The following is a 14,803-nucleotide window of genomic DNA, read 5'->3' as shown; positions in this document are numbered from 1 at the left end:
TTCTAGGTAATTCTAAAATTTTTTTTTTAATGTTTTTATTTATTTTTGAGACAGAGAGAGACAGAGCATGAACAGGGGAGGGGGAGAGAGAGAGGGAGACACAGAATCTGAAACAGGCTCCAGGCTCCGAGCTGTCAGCACAGAGCCTGACGCGGGGCTCAAACTCACGGACCGTAAGATCATGACCTGAGCTGAAGTCGGAAGCCCAACCGACCGAGCCACCCAGGCACCCTGCCTTCTAGGTAATCCTGATGCATGCTCAAGTTGAGGAACTGCTGTGATAGAACATCTTTAAAGATACCCAGAAGAGTGGTAAGAGTTGTTATATCTAGGGAATGGATAGATTACTTTGGTATGTTTGGATTTCCCCTCCACGTGTATTTATCACTTTTGAATAAAAGATTAATTGGGGTGCCTGGTATTAGGGGCACCTGGGTGGCCCGGTTGGTTAAGCATAGGACTTTAGCTCAGGTCATGATCTTATGGTTCATGGGTTTGAGCCCCGTGTCGGGTTCTGTGCTGACAGCTCAGAGCCTGGAGCCTGCTTCAGATTCTGTGTCTCCCTCTCTCTCTGCTCCTCCCATGGTTGTGCTCTGTCTCTCTCAAAAATAAATAAACATTAAAAAATTAAAAAATAAAATAATTATCAAAACCTGCCACTTTGATGCAAACGGGTAAGAAAGTTCAGTTTCTAGAAAACGGAATTATGAGTTCTGAATTATGACTCAAAAAAACAAAACCAAACAAAAAAACAAAACAAAAAAACAGCAGCAGCAGCTGGGGCGCCTGGGTGGCTCAGTTGAGTATCTGACTCTTGATTTTGACTCAGGTCACAATCCCAGGGTTATGGAAATGAGCCACGTGTCAGGCTCTGCTACTCTGCACTGAGCATGGAGGCTGCTTAAGATTCTCTCTCTTTGCCCTTCTCCCCTACTCACACTCTAGCTCTAAAAGAGAGGAAAAAAAAAAAAAAAAAGAAAGAAAAAAACACAATAGCCTACTTTAGACCAAGATTTCAACGGGAAAGATAAAGCATATCTATAAATGACCATGTATGGTTTGGCACAGCAGAGCCAAAGTCTGGTGATAATGAACTTGTTATTTATTGAGGTAAGGTTTTTCAAAAGAAGAAAAACCTTCTTAGAGGTTTCATTAGAATGAGGCAGATTACCCTTCTGTAGAGAATAACAAAAACCCAGAATAAAAGCCAAGACAAAGAGAAAAATTGAACTTTTTTTTTTTTAAAAAAGCACAAAAACCCTACATACTAAAATTGTACACATCAAGTATTGGTCCAATCTTATATCAATCTATTTACATTAAACAGCACCATGGTTTTCTCATCCAGGTTAGTTAAACATGCCCAGAAAATTGTTATGCAAAGTATATTTTCCTTTAAAACAAAATAAATTCTTGAGAGCTCAAATTCTAAACAAACAAGAAAATTTCTTACCAACCATAGATTATTGATGATATCACCCAATGTAACTTAAGAAAAATAGGTTTGAACACTTTTCCAGTTGTCTGACTTTGAGAGATGTTGCTATTAGTCAATGTGGCACACAAATGACAACGAAACTCTTCGATGACAGGGCATTACAGTCAAATACCCTCAAACCTCTACCTTCAAATATCAAAATACTCCTTCGGAATGAACGCTGCTATCGTCTCTTGAATTTAGATTCAATTATTAGCAATCCTAAATTAAATGTAGCCACAATCTTTAAGATGATTGCATAAAGAAAGGGAAGTAAAGCTCTCAGAAACAGAAGTTATAATTACAGATATTATATCTAATCAGGCTATAGGAAATTTAATGCCATTTTAAACTTTACATTTAATTAGCAGTTTCATTTTGCCATTAAAATTAATAATAATAGTGCTTCTCATCCAAATAGGTGTGGAGGTCTGATCATTTTCCAGGGAGAGCAGTATAAGCACCTTCCTGCCTCTACCTTGCCATCTCACCGAGGCTCGGGGCTACAGTGATTATGGGATAGCCCCCTTCTCATTTGTGGAACTTCGAAAAGGCTCCAAATTAAATATAACCCTTGGCAGCTTTATTCCAGTCATAGTATGAGAGAATCAGGCACTCTCATCAGATTTTTTTGTCTTCTCATCTAATCTGCAGATGGTTCTTAACTGGACTCTTTGCTAGGAAAGATGAGAGAGGAAAATTGTCATCCACCACAAGTAGAGGTAACAGTGGACTGGAAAGCACTAACATATAAAGCAATATTTCATCATTTGGTCTCACTGCTGATGTTTAAGCGATGTCCGTAAACATACTAGTAAATTAGGAGTTGAAATTTTCTCTTAAAGACTGAAAATAGGCACAATTCTCCCAGGCACAGATACAATGGGTTTTCCTTACACCATTCCTGCAGAGTGGGGGAGAAAAGAGAATTTACCTTATTATCTTATAGTGGGAACACTTGCCCTTGATTCCTTGCATTCCCTGGCCCAGTGCATTTGGGGGAACATGCTGAAAAGTCCCAAGCACAGTAGGTAGATGAATTGAAGGTATTACATTGTAGTGACCTTCTAAGCCTGGATATAAAAACAGCTTCATCATAGAGACATTTCAAAATATCTATGCAGCAAATGGACAAGTGACTTTTCAAGTGAGTATCAGCTGAAAATCAGAGATCTGACCGCACTAAATTATTGCCTAGTGTTCCAGAAGGGTGCCTGCCACCAATGCGTTGGAAGGCACCAAAATTTAGTGTGAATGTAAATAAGGAGCTCAAGATATGGGGATGGGGAAAGCAATACTAAAACACAATTTGCCAGTCTCTACTCCTTTATGGCTAAATACTATTGAGCAAAGAATCAAGACCAGAATAGAAGTGAACCTTGAATACTGCTCTTTTCAGTTTCCATTTTAAAAAGCTCAAGTTTTATAACTGTTATTGATGATTTCTTGAACCTATTTTATTTTTGATTCTGTATTCACAAGGTGCTTGGTGCTGTTCTTCATGGACATAACATTCTATTTACAGTCCAAATTGTTTAAATACAGTCATTACATTGTTGTTGGCTATTTTAAAATAAATGGTTATCTATTTTTTAACTGCCTTACAAATTAGAAACTGTAATTACATGAGTCTCAAAGGCTGGCTCTTTGTGTTTTATTAATTATTTTTGTTGGTCTCCATCACAGATGGAATTTTTCACTGGTAATTCCTCAGAACTAAATCCATTCATACGGAATTCAGAGCAGTGAAAATAAATTTCACGCCATAGAGTAGGAAATGACAACAACAATAAAAAGGGGCGGGAGGGATCTGGGGACCAGCCAATAGGACCAATCAGTTCTCCACTGGTGTTGGGTTTTGCAAAGGCTGGCTCATTATAACCTGTACAACATAGTCCTTTGGGATCTTCAGCTCTTCCAACTTCATTTTGTCGGTGAGAGGTCTGCCAGAAAAGAACCATCGCTGACTACTCGGTTCCACTCCTTCTGCTGCATGTAGCCTCCTCTTCATGTGGTATACCGTGTCTGTGCTGCGGACCACAAGTTTGAGGTCTTTGCCTGTGGAAAGGCGCAAACGGAGCTGACATTCGTATCCAGAATTAGGTGGTGGCTCAGGAATATCCAGAGTCTCTATGTCGCTCTTTTCCTCGATCATGTTGATTGGTGGTGCCAAGCAATAGACTGGAAGCTGGTATCTGTTTCCCAGTTCATCATAGCACTCTGTAAGTGCACCTTCAAAAAGAGAAGATATGGGTAAGAGTTTCAGCTCAATGAATGCATTTTTATTTATACCCTGCAAAATGCTCAAGCCTCTTGCTAGCTTGCCACTGTAGAGGAGAAAAAATATATAAGGCCAATCACTGCCAGCTGCTCATCAAAGATCATCATGAAGGCCCATGGCCAATTATTTGGTCTTAACCTTACCTTAACCAGGACCGTAGGGGCGCCTGGGTGGCGCAGTCGGTTAAGCGTCCGACTTCAGCCAGGTCACGATCTCGCGGTCTGTGAGTTCGAGCCCCACGTCGGGCTCTGGGCTGATGGCTCAGAGCCTGGAGCCTGTTTCCGATTCTGTGTCTCCCTCTCTCTGCCCCTCCCCCGTTCATGCTCTCTCTCTGTCCCAAAAATAAACAAACATTGGAAAAAAAAAAAAAAAAAAAAGGACCCTAGCCCCTTACCCTCACGTTTTCTAAGCCATTTCGTACCTAATTCACACTTTCATTAAAAGAGGATAAAGGAAAAGAGGGGCACCTGGGTTGCTCAGTCGGTTAGGCATCCAACTCTTGATTTCAGCTCAGGTCATGATCTCACCATTTGTAAGATCGAGCCCTGCATCAAGCTCCTTGCTGACAGCATGGAACCTGCTTGGGGTTCTCCCTCTCCGTCTCTCTCTTTGCCCCTCCTCCACTGGTGCTTGCTTTCTCGTTCTCAAAATAAATAAACTTAAAAAAAAAGGTAAAGGAAAAAAAAAAGCACACAGAATCCAAATTTACTAATATTATTAGTGTTTGGATCAAGTTAAGGGGATATTCAAATTGTGCTGGGGTATCTTTTAAAGAAATAAATCAGCGACCTTAACAACAACCAAAAAAGCAAAAAACAGATCTCTAAACCCAATTCACCCCAACACAGTGTTCCAGAGCAGTTCCCTCAGTGCCTCAACTTCCTAAATACTTAGCCAAAAGTCCTTCGATGATGAGCTTACCAGCTGCTCTGGCTCCTGGCTTATAGATGAACCTCATTTGCACAATCACCACAAAAATGACTGAGGGGTTTTATTTAAGCCCAATTAGTTAATCTGTTACAGAGAAGTTATGGGTTGAAAAGGAAGAACAAAAGGGGTAAGAAGTTTATAACCAGATAGCTCAGGGGAGAGAAAAAAAATCATTTATGGTTTAGAAGGAGGTATTAATGGCTGATTTCTTTATAAAGCATAAATTGCATTATAATTACCAGGACTTCCCCTGGGAAGCTTGAAAGAATACATAATGAATGTTTTCTTACAAGGTTATTCATATCACGTCCTTTGTTCAAACTAGAACATTAATGTCAGCTGATTATCAATTTGGATAAAAAATAAAAACATCTACCATATTCAAAACACTCACACAGGCTAATGAGAATGGGGTTGGGACACTGAGAAATACTTATTAATGAACAAATCAGTCAATGAACTGAACTTTGTGGCCACTATCAATAGGCTGAAAATATAAGGCATCCAAAATGAGACTGGAACAGTCACCAGCCCACCATGGCTTCTGTCTTCTAAATTACATGAAAACGGGCTGGGGTGAGAATTCAGTCACCAAGCATAACACACGTGAATCTCCCCTTTCCTCTGTGTTTAAATTTTTTTTTTTAATGTTTGTTTATTTTTGACAGAAAGAGAGAGACAGAGCATGAGCGGGGGAGGGGCAGAGAGAGAGGGAGACACAGAATCCGAAGCAGGCTCCAGGCTCTGAGCTGTCAGCACAGAGCCCGACGCGGGGCTCGAACTCATCAACCGCGAGATCATGACCTGAGCCGAAGTCGGATGCTCAAGTGACTGAGCCACCCAAGTGCCCCTGTGTTTAAAGATATCATTCAGCCTCTGTGTTGTTCACTAATTAATGCGAATGCTAGGACATTGCAGAAATGGATACACTTCAAGCACAGTTGTAGTACCAACGCTATTTATAAATAATGGTAGAGTCAGTTGTGCAAACTTCACTATTTATATTGCCTAGTCCTGAGGCAAAGAAATTTACTAGTGTCTTCCAGCTGGGCTGGCCACCAGGAGAACTAAGAGAGAGAACATGGAGAGTTCACTAAAGACCCATCACCTCTATTAAGGAAACACCTCAGATATATATCCCACTGATATTGCTGGGGGGGGGGGGGTCAGTATGGTCAGCCTAAGTACCAGAGCATATCTACATAATTGTTCTGCTAGAAAAACATTCTTTTAGAGAAGCACCATTCCAAATCATTACCTTCGAAATCTAGAGACCAAGATGAAACTCCCAGCCTTGCTATTAACTAGCTGTGCAACCTTAAGCAATATTCTTTAACCTGAAATACGCTTCTCACTCAGCAAAATGAGGCAGGAGAAAATCTCTCAAGTGGTTTCCAGGTTTGCATGTGCTGCTTTGTCGTCAGTGCCATGACAGATATAAAATAGCAGGTCTGCAAACAAAAGCAGTCAAATGGCAAGCAGAACCATGTCCAGACTGAAAGACAGCTCTTTAGAAAAGGACTAGAGATGTCATAGCAGCTTTTATACATTGCTACAACAGGAGTGCATGCCAATCTCAAAACAAACATACAATCAAATAGGTACTTTGGCTCTTTTTACATCTGAATGCCCCTATGCCATAGATAGCAGGCTTCTCTCTCTCTTTTTTTAAACGTTTATTTATTTTTGATAGAGAGCGAGAGAGACAGAGCATGAGTGGGGGAGGGGCAGAGAGAGGGGGAGACACAGAATCCGAAGCAGGTTCCAGGCTCCGAGCTGTCAGTACAGAGTCTGATGTGGGGCTTGAACTCACTCACGGACAGCGAGATCATGACCTGAGCCGAAGTCGGATGCTCAACCAACTGGGCCACCCAGGCGCCCCTTCTCTCTTTTTCTTAAAATTTCAGGGGCACTTGGGTGGCACAGTCAGTTGAGCGACCGACTCTTGGTCTCAGCTCAGGTCGTGATCTCATGGTTTGTGGGTTCAAGTCCCAAATTGGGCTCTGCACTGATGGCATGGAGCCTGCTTGGGATTCTGTCTCTCCTTCTCTCTGCCCCTTCTCTGCTTGTGTCAGTTTGGTCAAAGTAAATAAATAAACTTAAAAAAACAAAATTAAAAAAACAAAATTAAAAAACAAAATGCTAATTTCAGGCATGTTCTGCCAATTCATTCACTCATTTCTCTCCCTCCCCCACCTTTTTAAGATAATATTATAAAGGAAGAGATTTTATTTATTCATTTATTTTTAAAGTATACTCTACCCCCAATGTGGGGCTCAGATTCACAGTCCTAAGATCAAGAGTTGCATGCTTTATTGACTGAGCCAGCCAGGTGCCCCTGGAATGCAGTCTTCCCTTCTGCCCTTCAGCCCAACAAGTCAGAAATTCAGTTTTCAGACTTAAATCGGTGAGAATAAAAATTCCATGGAAGTGATGCCAGTAGATGGCATATCTTCTTATTCTAGCTCAGGCAGCACTCATGTCTATGATGCTGGAAATAAGCTATCCAGACTTCGTATTGCTTAGCTTCCATATTTTAATATTTTGGGAAAGGTAATTTGCATTTCGTTAACATGAAGTTTTCTGATTTACTCTTTTCCTCACTTTTGTCAAATTATAATCTGAGTTACAAACATGCTCTAAATAACTAAATAGGGGAAGTCAGATATGATTTTGTTACACTTTAAGCTATAGTTTTATTGGTTATTTTCTCCCCCAAATATCTGGGATCATAAGTTATCATTAAAAACAATCATTGCTGACAATATATATAGCCCACAGCTGAATATTACCCCAGAATTACCTGCTCAGAGCAGAATGCCTTCTCTGTAGGCCCAGAGTTTTGAACAATACACTCCCAATCCTCCATTGTTTATTAGCCCTAAATCTCTACACTAAAGACGCAATGCTCTAATAGTGATCTCTAACACACCTTTGTAGGACTTCACAAGGACTACTAGAAAAGAATCTTCACAGTCCACAGAGTTGTTGCAGGTACATTTACTAAACACATGGAAGAGTGTAAGACCCTAGGGAGAAAAGGTTACAAGAGAGCCAACACTGTCCTAGATCCCCAGAAACTTCTAATTGAGGTAAGCAGATACAGCAAACCCACCAGAGATTTTAAGTATAAATTGACACACTGAAAATCAAACAAAAGCTGAGACATCACACAACAGAAGAGTGACTAAAGTTAACAGAGCAAAGGAGGAGAAATTCTGAAGAAAGAGTGTGTTCTGGGCAGGACACGGAAAGGGCATCTCAAGAAATAGGAACGATAAGAAAACAAGAATTAGTACAAGGTAAGCAGGAAATAGCAAGTGATTTTGCTAAGGTAGAACAGAGAATCGATGATGTGAAATGACTAGATAGACAGAAACAGTGGCAACCTAATAGAAAGATTTGGGACTTTAGACTTCGTAATGTAGGAAGTAACCGGAGGTGGCTGATACAGTACATGAGTTATTCATCCAGCAGATACTGAGTGGCTGTTACATGCCAAGCAATGTTCCAGGTGCTAGGGTTAGGCTAGTGAACAACAAAAGGCTGAAGGCTATTTTATCATTTGTATAAAGAGACAATGCCTGGTATCAGGGGGACCTGCTGAAATGACTGCCTGACTACAGCAATGGAAAGAATTGGATCTGAGAGAATATGGTCACTGGCAAGACCTATCGAGTGGTTATGGATGATGGAAAAGAAAAAGGAAAGAATCACCTAAATAGGAAATGAGAGTGACAGAGAATTTAGGGTTACAAGATTTTTTGCTTAGTTTCTTAACTGCTTCAGGTTCAGCGAGATACTTCAACTGAATTATGTGCAGGTAACTGAAAAGGCATACTGGGAAAAGGGTTAAGAGCAGCTTGTAGAGTAATAATCTCAGATGTACAGGTTTGAACATAAAAGCAGACATTCGCTCTAGCTCTAAGCACTTCTCACACATTAACATTTAATCCTCACAATAGCCCTCTATGGCCAGTCTATTCCACTCATTCTACAAATGAGAAAATTGAAGCAGAGAGAAAGAACTTGTCCAGGGTCAGACACAATAAGTGATAGACTGAAATAATCTGATTCCTGAAGAAGTAAATGTGTAACATAAGGGTAAAACTACAGGGCTGGGTTCCCAAGTGATATGGCTAATGGAAAGAAAGAAATGGACATGGGGGGGGAGGGAAGGCAGAGGAAAATTAAAATTTTTTTTTAATGTTTGTTTATTTTTGAGAGAGAGTGAGAGAGGGAGACAGAGTGTGAATAGGAGAGGGGCAGAAAGAGAAGGAGACACAGAATTCGAAGTAGGCTCCAGGCTCTGAGCTGTTAGCACAGAGTCCGAACACAGGGCTCGAACTCATGGACCGCGAGATCATGACCTGAGCTGAAGTCAAACGCTCAACCGACTGAGCCACTCAGGTGCCCCATGAAGAGGAAACTTTTAGAGGGATGAAGAGTCAAACATGAATCACAAGGAGCAAGAAGCCAACAGTCCAAATGCAGCCCACCAACACAACTGCCAATGATATGAACAATATAAGATCCAAGAAGGAACTGGAAGATGAGGCAAAAGAAAACGGTGACTAAATTTCAGTGCTGTGAGGCCACCAAATGTAGTGACAAAATGGACCTATTACTGTCACTGTCTCACCTACCATATGTGAGGAATGTATGAACAACAGGGCAAAGTTGTAAGATGGAGAGTTTTCCTTAAAGAAAGCCTGTACGTTTAAACACAAGAAGGAAATAACCACTTTGAATGTCAGGCATTTTTCTACCTTTCTAAAATCACTTTTAGCTATGTTTGCATTTGCAATTTCTAGGTTTTTACTCACTGCCCACTGGACCCTGAGGGTATGGTTCATTTAGCAAATTCACTAGTTCTAAAGAAGTTCTGGTCAGGCTTGCTTACACTGCTCACCAAGCAGTCTCAGTGCAAGGATGCTCCTGTCTTTTTTCCCTTCTCCTCACAAACCTATCATAGGCTTCAAGTCCTAGGAGGGACAGATGGCCACCAGGATAGACAACTGCCAGGGTATCACCTCCCCAGGTCAGGAAGCCCTGAAATCGCCCCATGATAGAAAGAAAGCTGCCAAGGCTCCACCTTGTGTCCTAATTTCATACATATTTTCTCAAGTTTTTATTTACCTTCTGTCTAGATGACTTGTGCAGATATTCTCTTTTCCTCGGTCAACTGTTTTCTATGGTTATTTTATGAAGTATTTAAAAATACTTCACAAGAAAATTAAAAAGATAAAACTAGATTATATGCCAAATAATAAGAATAGCTTTACTAAATGCCAGAACTCTTTCTCAAGCAATGTTTCAGGTTAAAAAAAAGAGGCCTTTTTCAGCCTTTCATTCAAAGGCCTCACTGCTTATCCCTCTATGCTCACTCCTATAAGACTGCATGCAGTCAGTCTTAATGTTTTTACTACCTGAGACTCACATAGCAACATGAACAAATTTTTGTTTTTTTGATTTTTTTAATGTTTGAGAGACAGAGAGAGTGAGAGAGAGAGCGTGCGTGCAGGGAAGAGGCAGACAGAGAGGGAGATGGAGCATCCAAAGCAGGCTCTGAGCTGTCACCATAGAGCCCAATGCAGGGCTTGAACTTACGAACTGTGAGATCATGACCTAAGCTGAAGTCAGACACACTTAACTGACTGAGCCACCCAGGTGCCCCTACATGAACAAATTTGTAAAAGTTAAAAATAAATTTTTACATTAGGCAACTTCTGGAGATACGAAAGGTTATCTTGTGATGATGGTTTCATGGTGTATACATGCCAAAGCTGATCAAGTTGTACGCTTGGGGCGCCTGGGTGGCTTAGTTGGTTAAGCATCCGACTTCGGCTCAGGTCATGATCTTACAGTCTGTGAGTTCGAGCTCTGCATCGGGCTCGGTGCTGACAGCTCAGAGCCTGGAGTCTGCTTCGGATTCTGTGTCTCCCTCTCTCTCTGTCCCTCCCCCGCTCATGCTCTATCTGTCTCTCAAAAATAAACATTAAAAAAAATTTAAAAACATGTGCTGTTAGTATACTTCAATATACCTCAATACAGTTGAAATTTTAATATTCAAAATACACTGACAATCTGATATAGAAAACTGTCCTCCCAAAATTAACTAAGTGGGCAATGTCCTGGAACTACAAGGCTTTTGTCACATTGGGGGTCTCTTCCAAAGCTTGTAGAAATACTGTCTTTATTCTGAACTTCTCTTTTCTTTCTTTCTTTCTTTCTTTCTTCCTTTCTTTCTTTCTTTCTTTCCTTCCTTCCTTCCTCTTTCCCTTCCTTCCTTCCTTCCTTTCCTTCCTTCCTTTTTTTTCCCTGATTTCTCTTTTCTAACTGACCCAAAAGGCACAAACTCTTTTTCAACAAATGTGACTTCTTATGGCAAAGGAAGGCCTAATGAAGTTGGATAGAAGCACGGAAATAACAGAAAGACTGTACAGGAACAAAACAGTGGGTTCATCCTATGATTTGGGAAGCCTACTGTCAAGTCTAATGGAGGACCAGAAGACTGGAGGAGAAGTAGTGAATCTGATGCAAGGAGTAGCAGCTTTGGAGTTGATCATACTCAAATTTTAATTTAGAGACTAATTTTGGATATATTCAATCTGTTTCCCCAAGGACTATAGTATCTACTCTCAGAACTGTCGTAAGGATTAAATAATAAAACTCATGCAAAATTGCCTAATACATATAATAAACCCATTGAAAACAATAATGTTGGTTCCCTTCTCACACAAGTTTTAAATCTCAGAACCAGATTGACAGGGGAGAGCTCACTCACAGCAGCATCACAAAGCATCAAACTTTCACAGAGTTCGAGTCCAATGCGTTATGCCTCATGGGGTCCTCTACAAACCTGAATCGCAATGTCAAAAGGACCATCAAAATTACCCTTCATTCAAATATGAGTGGTCTTTTAGGACTAACTAATGTCAAGCTCTCATGCAAACAACACTTTCCTGGGAATTATATTAAGCTTATATCTGGCAGTCAAACACTAGGAGATGCTACCAAGTTAGCTATTAAGACGGTAGCATTCAGAAGCACCAAGTCTAATATGGAACCTGCTTGGGATTCGGTCTCTCCCTCTCTCTCTGTCTTCTAGCAAGCATGTGAAAGATGGCTTAGCTTGTGTACATTGCTCAAGCCATCTGATAGTTAAACCATGATTAAGAGCTTGTGCAACATTTTGTCACATATTTAAGGGGACAATGATCTTCAGAGAAGCCTACTGACACAGGGACAATCTTTTACCTCCGCTATTTCAAGGCCTTTGTCACTCTAATTGAAAAAAAAGGGGGGGAGGTGACAGAAACAGAAGAATGGTTAAGTTTACATTTTATTTTATTTTTTAAATTTATTTTTATTTATCTTGAGAGAGAGAGAGAGCAAGCAAGGGAGGGGCAGAGAGAGAGGGAGAGACAGAATCCCAAGCAGTCTCCGAGCCACAAACCGTGAGATCATGACCTGAGCTGAAATCAAGTCGGATGCTTAACCAACTGAGCCACCCATAACACCCCGGGTAAGTTTACATTTTATAACTCCAAATCATTTTTGTTTCTTCGAGGATAGAGTGGAAATCATTAATTAATATATTAATATACTATTAACTTATGGTTAGTCATTCAACAGATCCTATATTAATTTCCTGTTTCATTTCTAAACACAATAGTCTGGAGAAAATCCTCTGTCTCCATGTATGTGTAATGTCTTCATGCTTTCATTCTTAAGCTTTATGTTGATGACAAATTTATCAATTAAGCTTATTAAAAGACAAATTCTGGGACACCTGGGTGGCTCAATTGGTTAAGCATCTGACTTTGGCTCAGGTCATGATCTCACTGTTTGTGAGTTTGAGCCCCACATCAGGCTCTCTGCTGTCAGCACAGAGCCTCCTTCAAGCTCCTCTGTCCCCCTCTCTTTCTGTCCCTCCCCTGCTTGCAGTGTCTCTCTCTCAAAATAAACATTTAAAAAAAAAAAGGCAGAGGGAGAAAGTGAGCGAATCTCAAGCAGGCTCCATGCTCATCATGGAGCCCAGCACAGGGCTCAACCCCATGACCTGAGCTGTAATCAAGAGTCAGACACAATCAACTGAGCCACCTAGGCACCTCTATAGGGACCTTTAAATAACCCAGAATTCATGCATTGCTTCTTTTTTTATTTAAGTTTATTTATTTTGAGAGAGAGAGAGAAAACACGAGCAGGGGAGGGGCAGGAAGAGAGGAGAGAACAAGAATGCCAAGTAGGCTCCACACTGCTATCGCAGAGCCTGATGTGGAGCTCAAACTCACATACTATGAGATCATGACCTCAGCTGAAGTCAACTGACTTCAGCTTAAACCAACTGACCCACTCTGGCGCCCGTGATCTGCTTCCTAACGGGACTCTCACTTAAGGGAAACAGAAACAAGGCCTACACATATGCATCCTGCCTACTCATGTCTTGAGAATCCACTTGTTTCTCTTTAGTGTTAACAGAAGTATACCGTTTGGGGGGGGGGGGGTTGTTTTTGTTTTTTTCTAAAGATTTTAAGTGATCTCTACACCCAACATGGGGCTTGAATCCACAATCCCAAGATCAAGAGTCACAGCCTCCACTGACTGAGTCAGTCAGGTGCCCTGGTTTCAAAGTATTCTATCTAGTGTGGAAGAGATTAAAAATGGAATTAACATTGAAGATTACTTGTGTGGTCACTCAACAAAAAACAGAGATGAAATGACTTGATGGTGTTATTCAATTGCTTTGTTACTGTTAAATCCAGGACTTGAGTTCAAATCCCAATTTCAATTCCATGACTTCTAACTTGGAAAAAGGACACAACCTCTCTGTGTTTCATTTTCCTCATCTTTTAAAACGGGGGTTGTTGTAGGTGATTATTATAGGCATGAGGATTATATAACATCAGTTCAAACCATCAGGAGTTATTAGTATTTTATTACTCTTGATTCTCAGTCCAGGTGTTCTTTTCATCATGTTGGCTCCCTCTACATAGAAATGCTCTATTTAAGCTACTTATAAGTGCCTTGACGTTTAAAAACTTACATTGCATTATACATAGTTTGATCTATTCACATTTGATATATTTTGAGATAAGACCAGGAAAAAGGAAAAAAAAATTTCTGGGCAACCTGTATTTTGAAGGTGATTTTAAAAAGTTTTTAAAGAATTACCCTTTTCTACCTCCCATATCCCTAAGCATGAAAAAGGACAAAAGAAATGGACCTTGAAAAGCATAACTGAACACCTGCCAATGTTTAGTCACAAGAATAATAAAGTTGGAGTTAAGTCTATAAGTAAGAGAAAAGTGCATGTTTGAATAACAGTGAGCAGCTACTCCTTTTATACAAGAAAGGTTAAGAGGGAAGCTTTTACATTTGAATTGGAAAGAAGATGGAAACCATACTAACTGTAGATGCTAAAGAACCCTTTCTAAAAAATTAGAAGGTAGGAAGAAGGAGTAGTCAATTTTAAAAATCATTTTAATCTTCTATATAATAATTCTAAAAAGCATTAAATGCTCATCTTTATAAAACAGATACTGTTTCTGAAACAAACTATGAGCCAGATTCTGTGAAAAATAAGAATTAACAACCACCTTTTAAAAAATATGTTATTTTTTGGGTGCCTGGGTGGCTCAGTTAAGCAAGTGACTCCTGATTTCAGCTCAGGTGATGATCTCATGCTTCATGGGTTCAAGCCCCACTTTGGTTTCTGTGCTGACAGCACAAGCCTGCTTAGGATTCATTCATTCATTCATTCTCTCTCTCCTCCTCCTCCTCCTCCTCTTCCTCCTCCTCCTCCCTCCTTCTCTTTCTTTCTCTCTCTCTCTCTCTCCCCTGCTTGCACACTGCTCTCTTTCTCTCTAAATAGATAAACTTTAAAAAATAATAAAATAAAGGGCGCCTGAGTGGCTCAGTTGGTTAAGTGTCCGACTTTGACTCAGGTCATGATCTCACAGCTCATTGAGTTCAAGCCCCATGTCGGACTCTGCACTGACAGGTTGGAGCCTGGAGCCTGCTTTATTCAGATTTGCTGACTCCCTCTCTCTCTGCCCCTCCCCAGCTTGTGCTCTCTCTCGCTCAAAAATAAATAAACATAATAATAATAA

The 14,803-nt window shown here is 40.4% G+C and overlaps 1 protein-coding gene across 4 annotated transcripts in view; it reads right to left on the bottom strand.

Moving 5' to 3' along the window:
- Positions 1-1,220: 1,220 nt before the first annotated feature.
- UBTD2 (ubiquitin domain containing 2) overlaps positions 1,221-14,803 on the bottom strand; it is a 64,591-nt gene continuing 51,008 nt past the window's right edge. For all 4 annotated transcript variants that reach the window (XM_047868887.1, XM_047868879.1, XM_047868884.1 and 1 more), the window contains exon 3: positions 1,221-3,709. In XM_047868887.1, coding sequence (XP_047724843.1) covers positions 3,312-3,709 — 398 coding nt within the window. In that variant the 3' untranslated portion in view covers positions 1,221-3,311. The remainder of the gene's footprint in view (positions 3,710-14,803) is intronic.

The sequence above is a fragment of the Prionailurus viverrinus genome, chromosome A1, assembly GCF_022837055.1.
Source record: "Prionailurus viverrinus isolate Anna chromosome A1, UM_Priviv_1.0, whole genome shotgun sequence".
NCBI lineage: Eukaryota > Metazoa > Chordata > Mammalia > Carnivora > Felidae > Prionailurus > Prionailurus viverrinus.
Note: the sequence above shows the minus strand (reverse complement) of the source record. Positions and strands in the feature narration are given on the sequence as shown.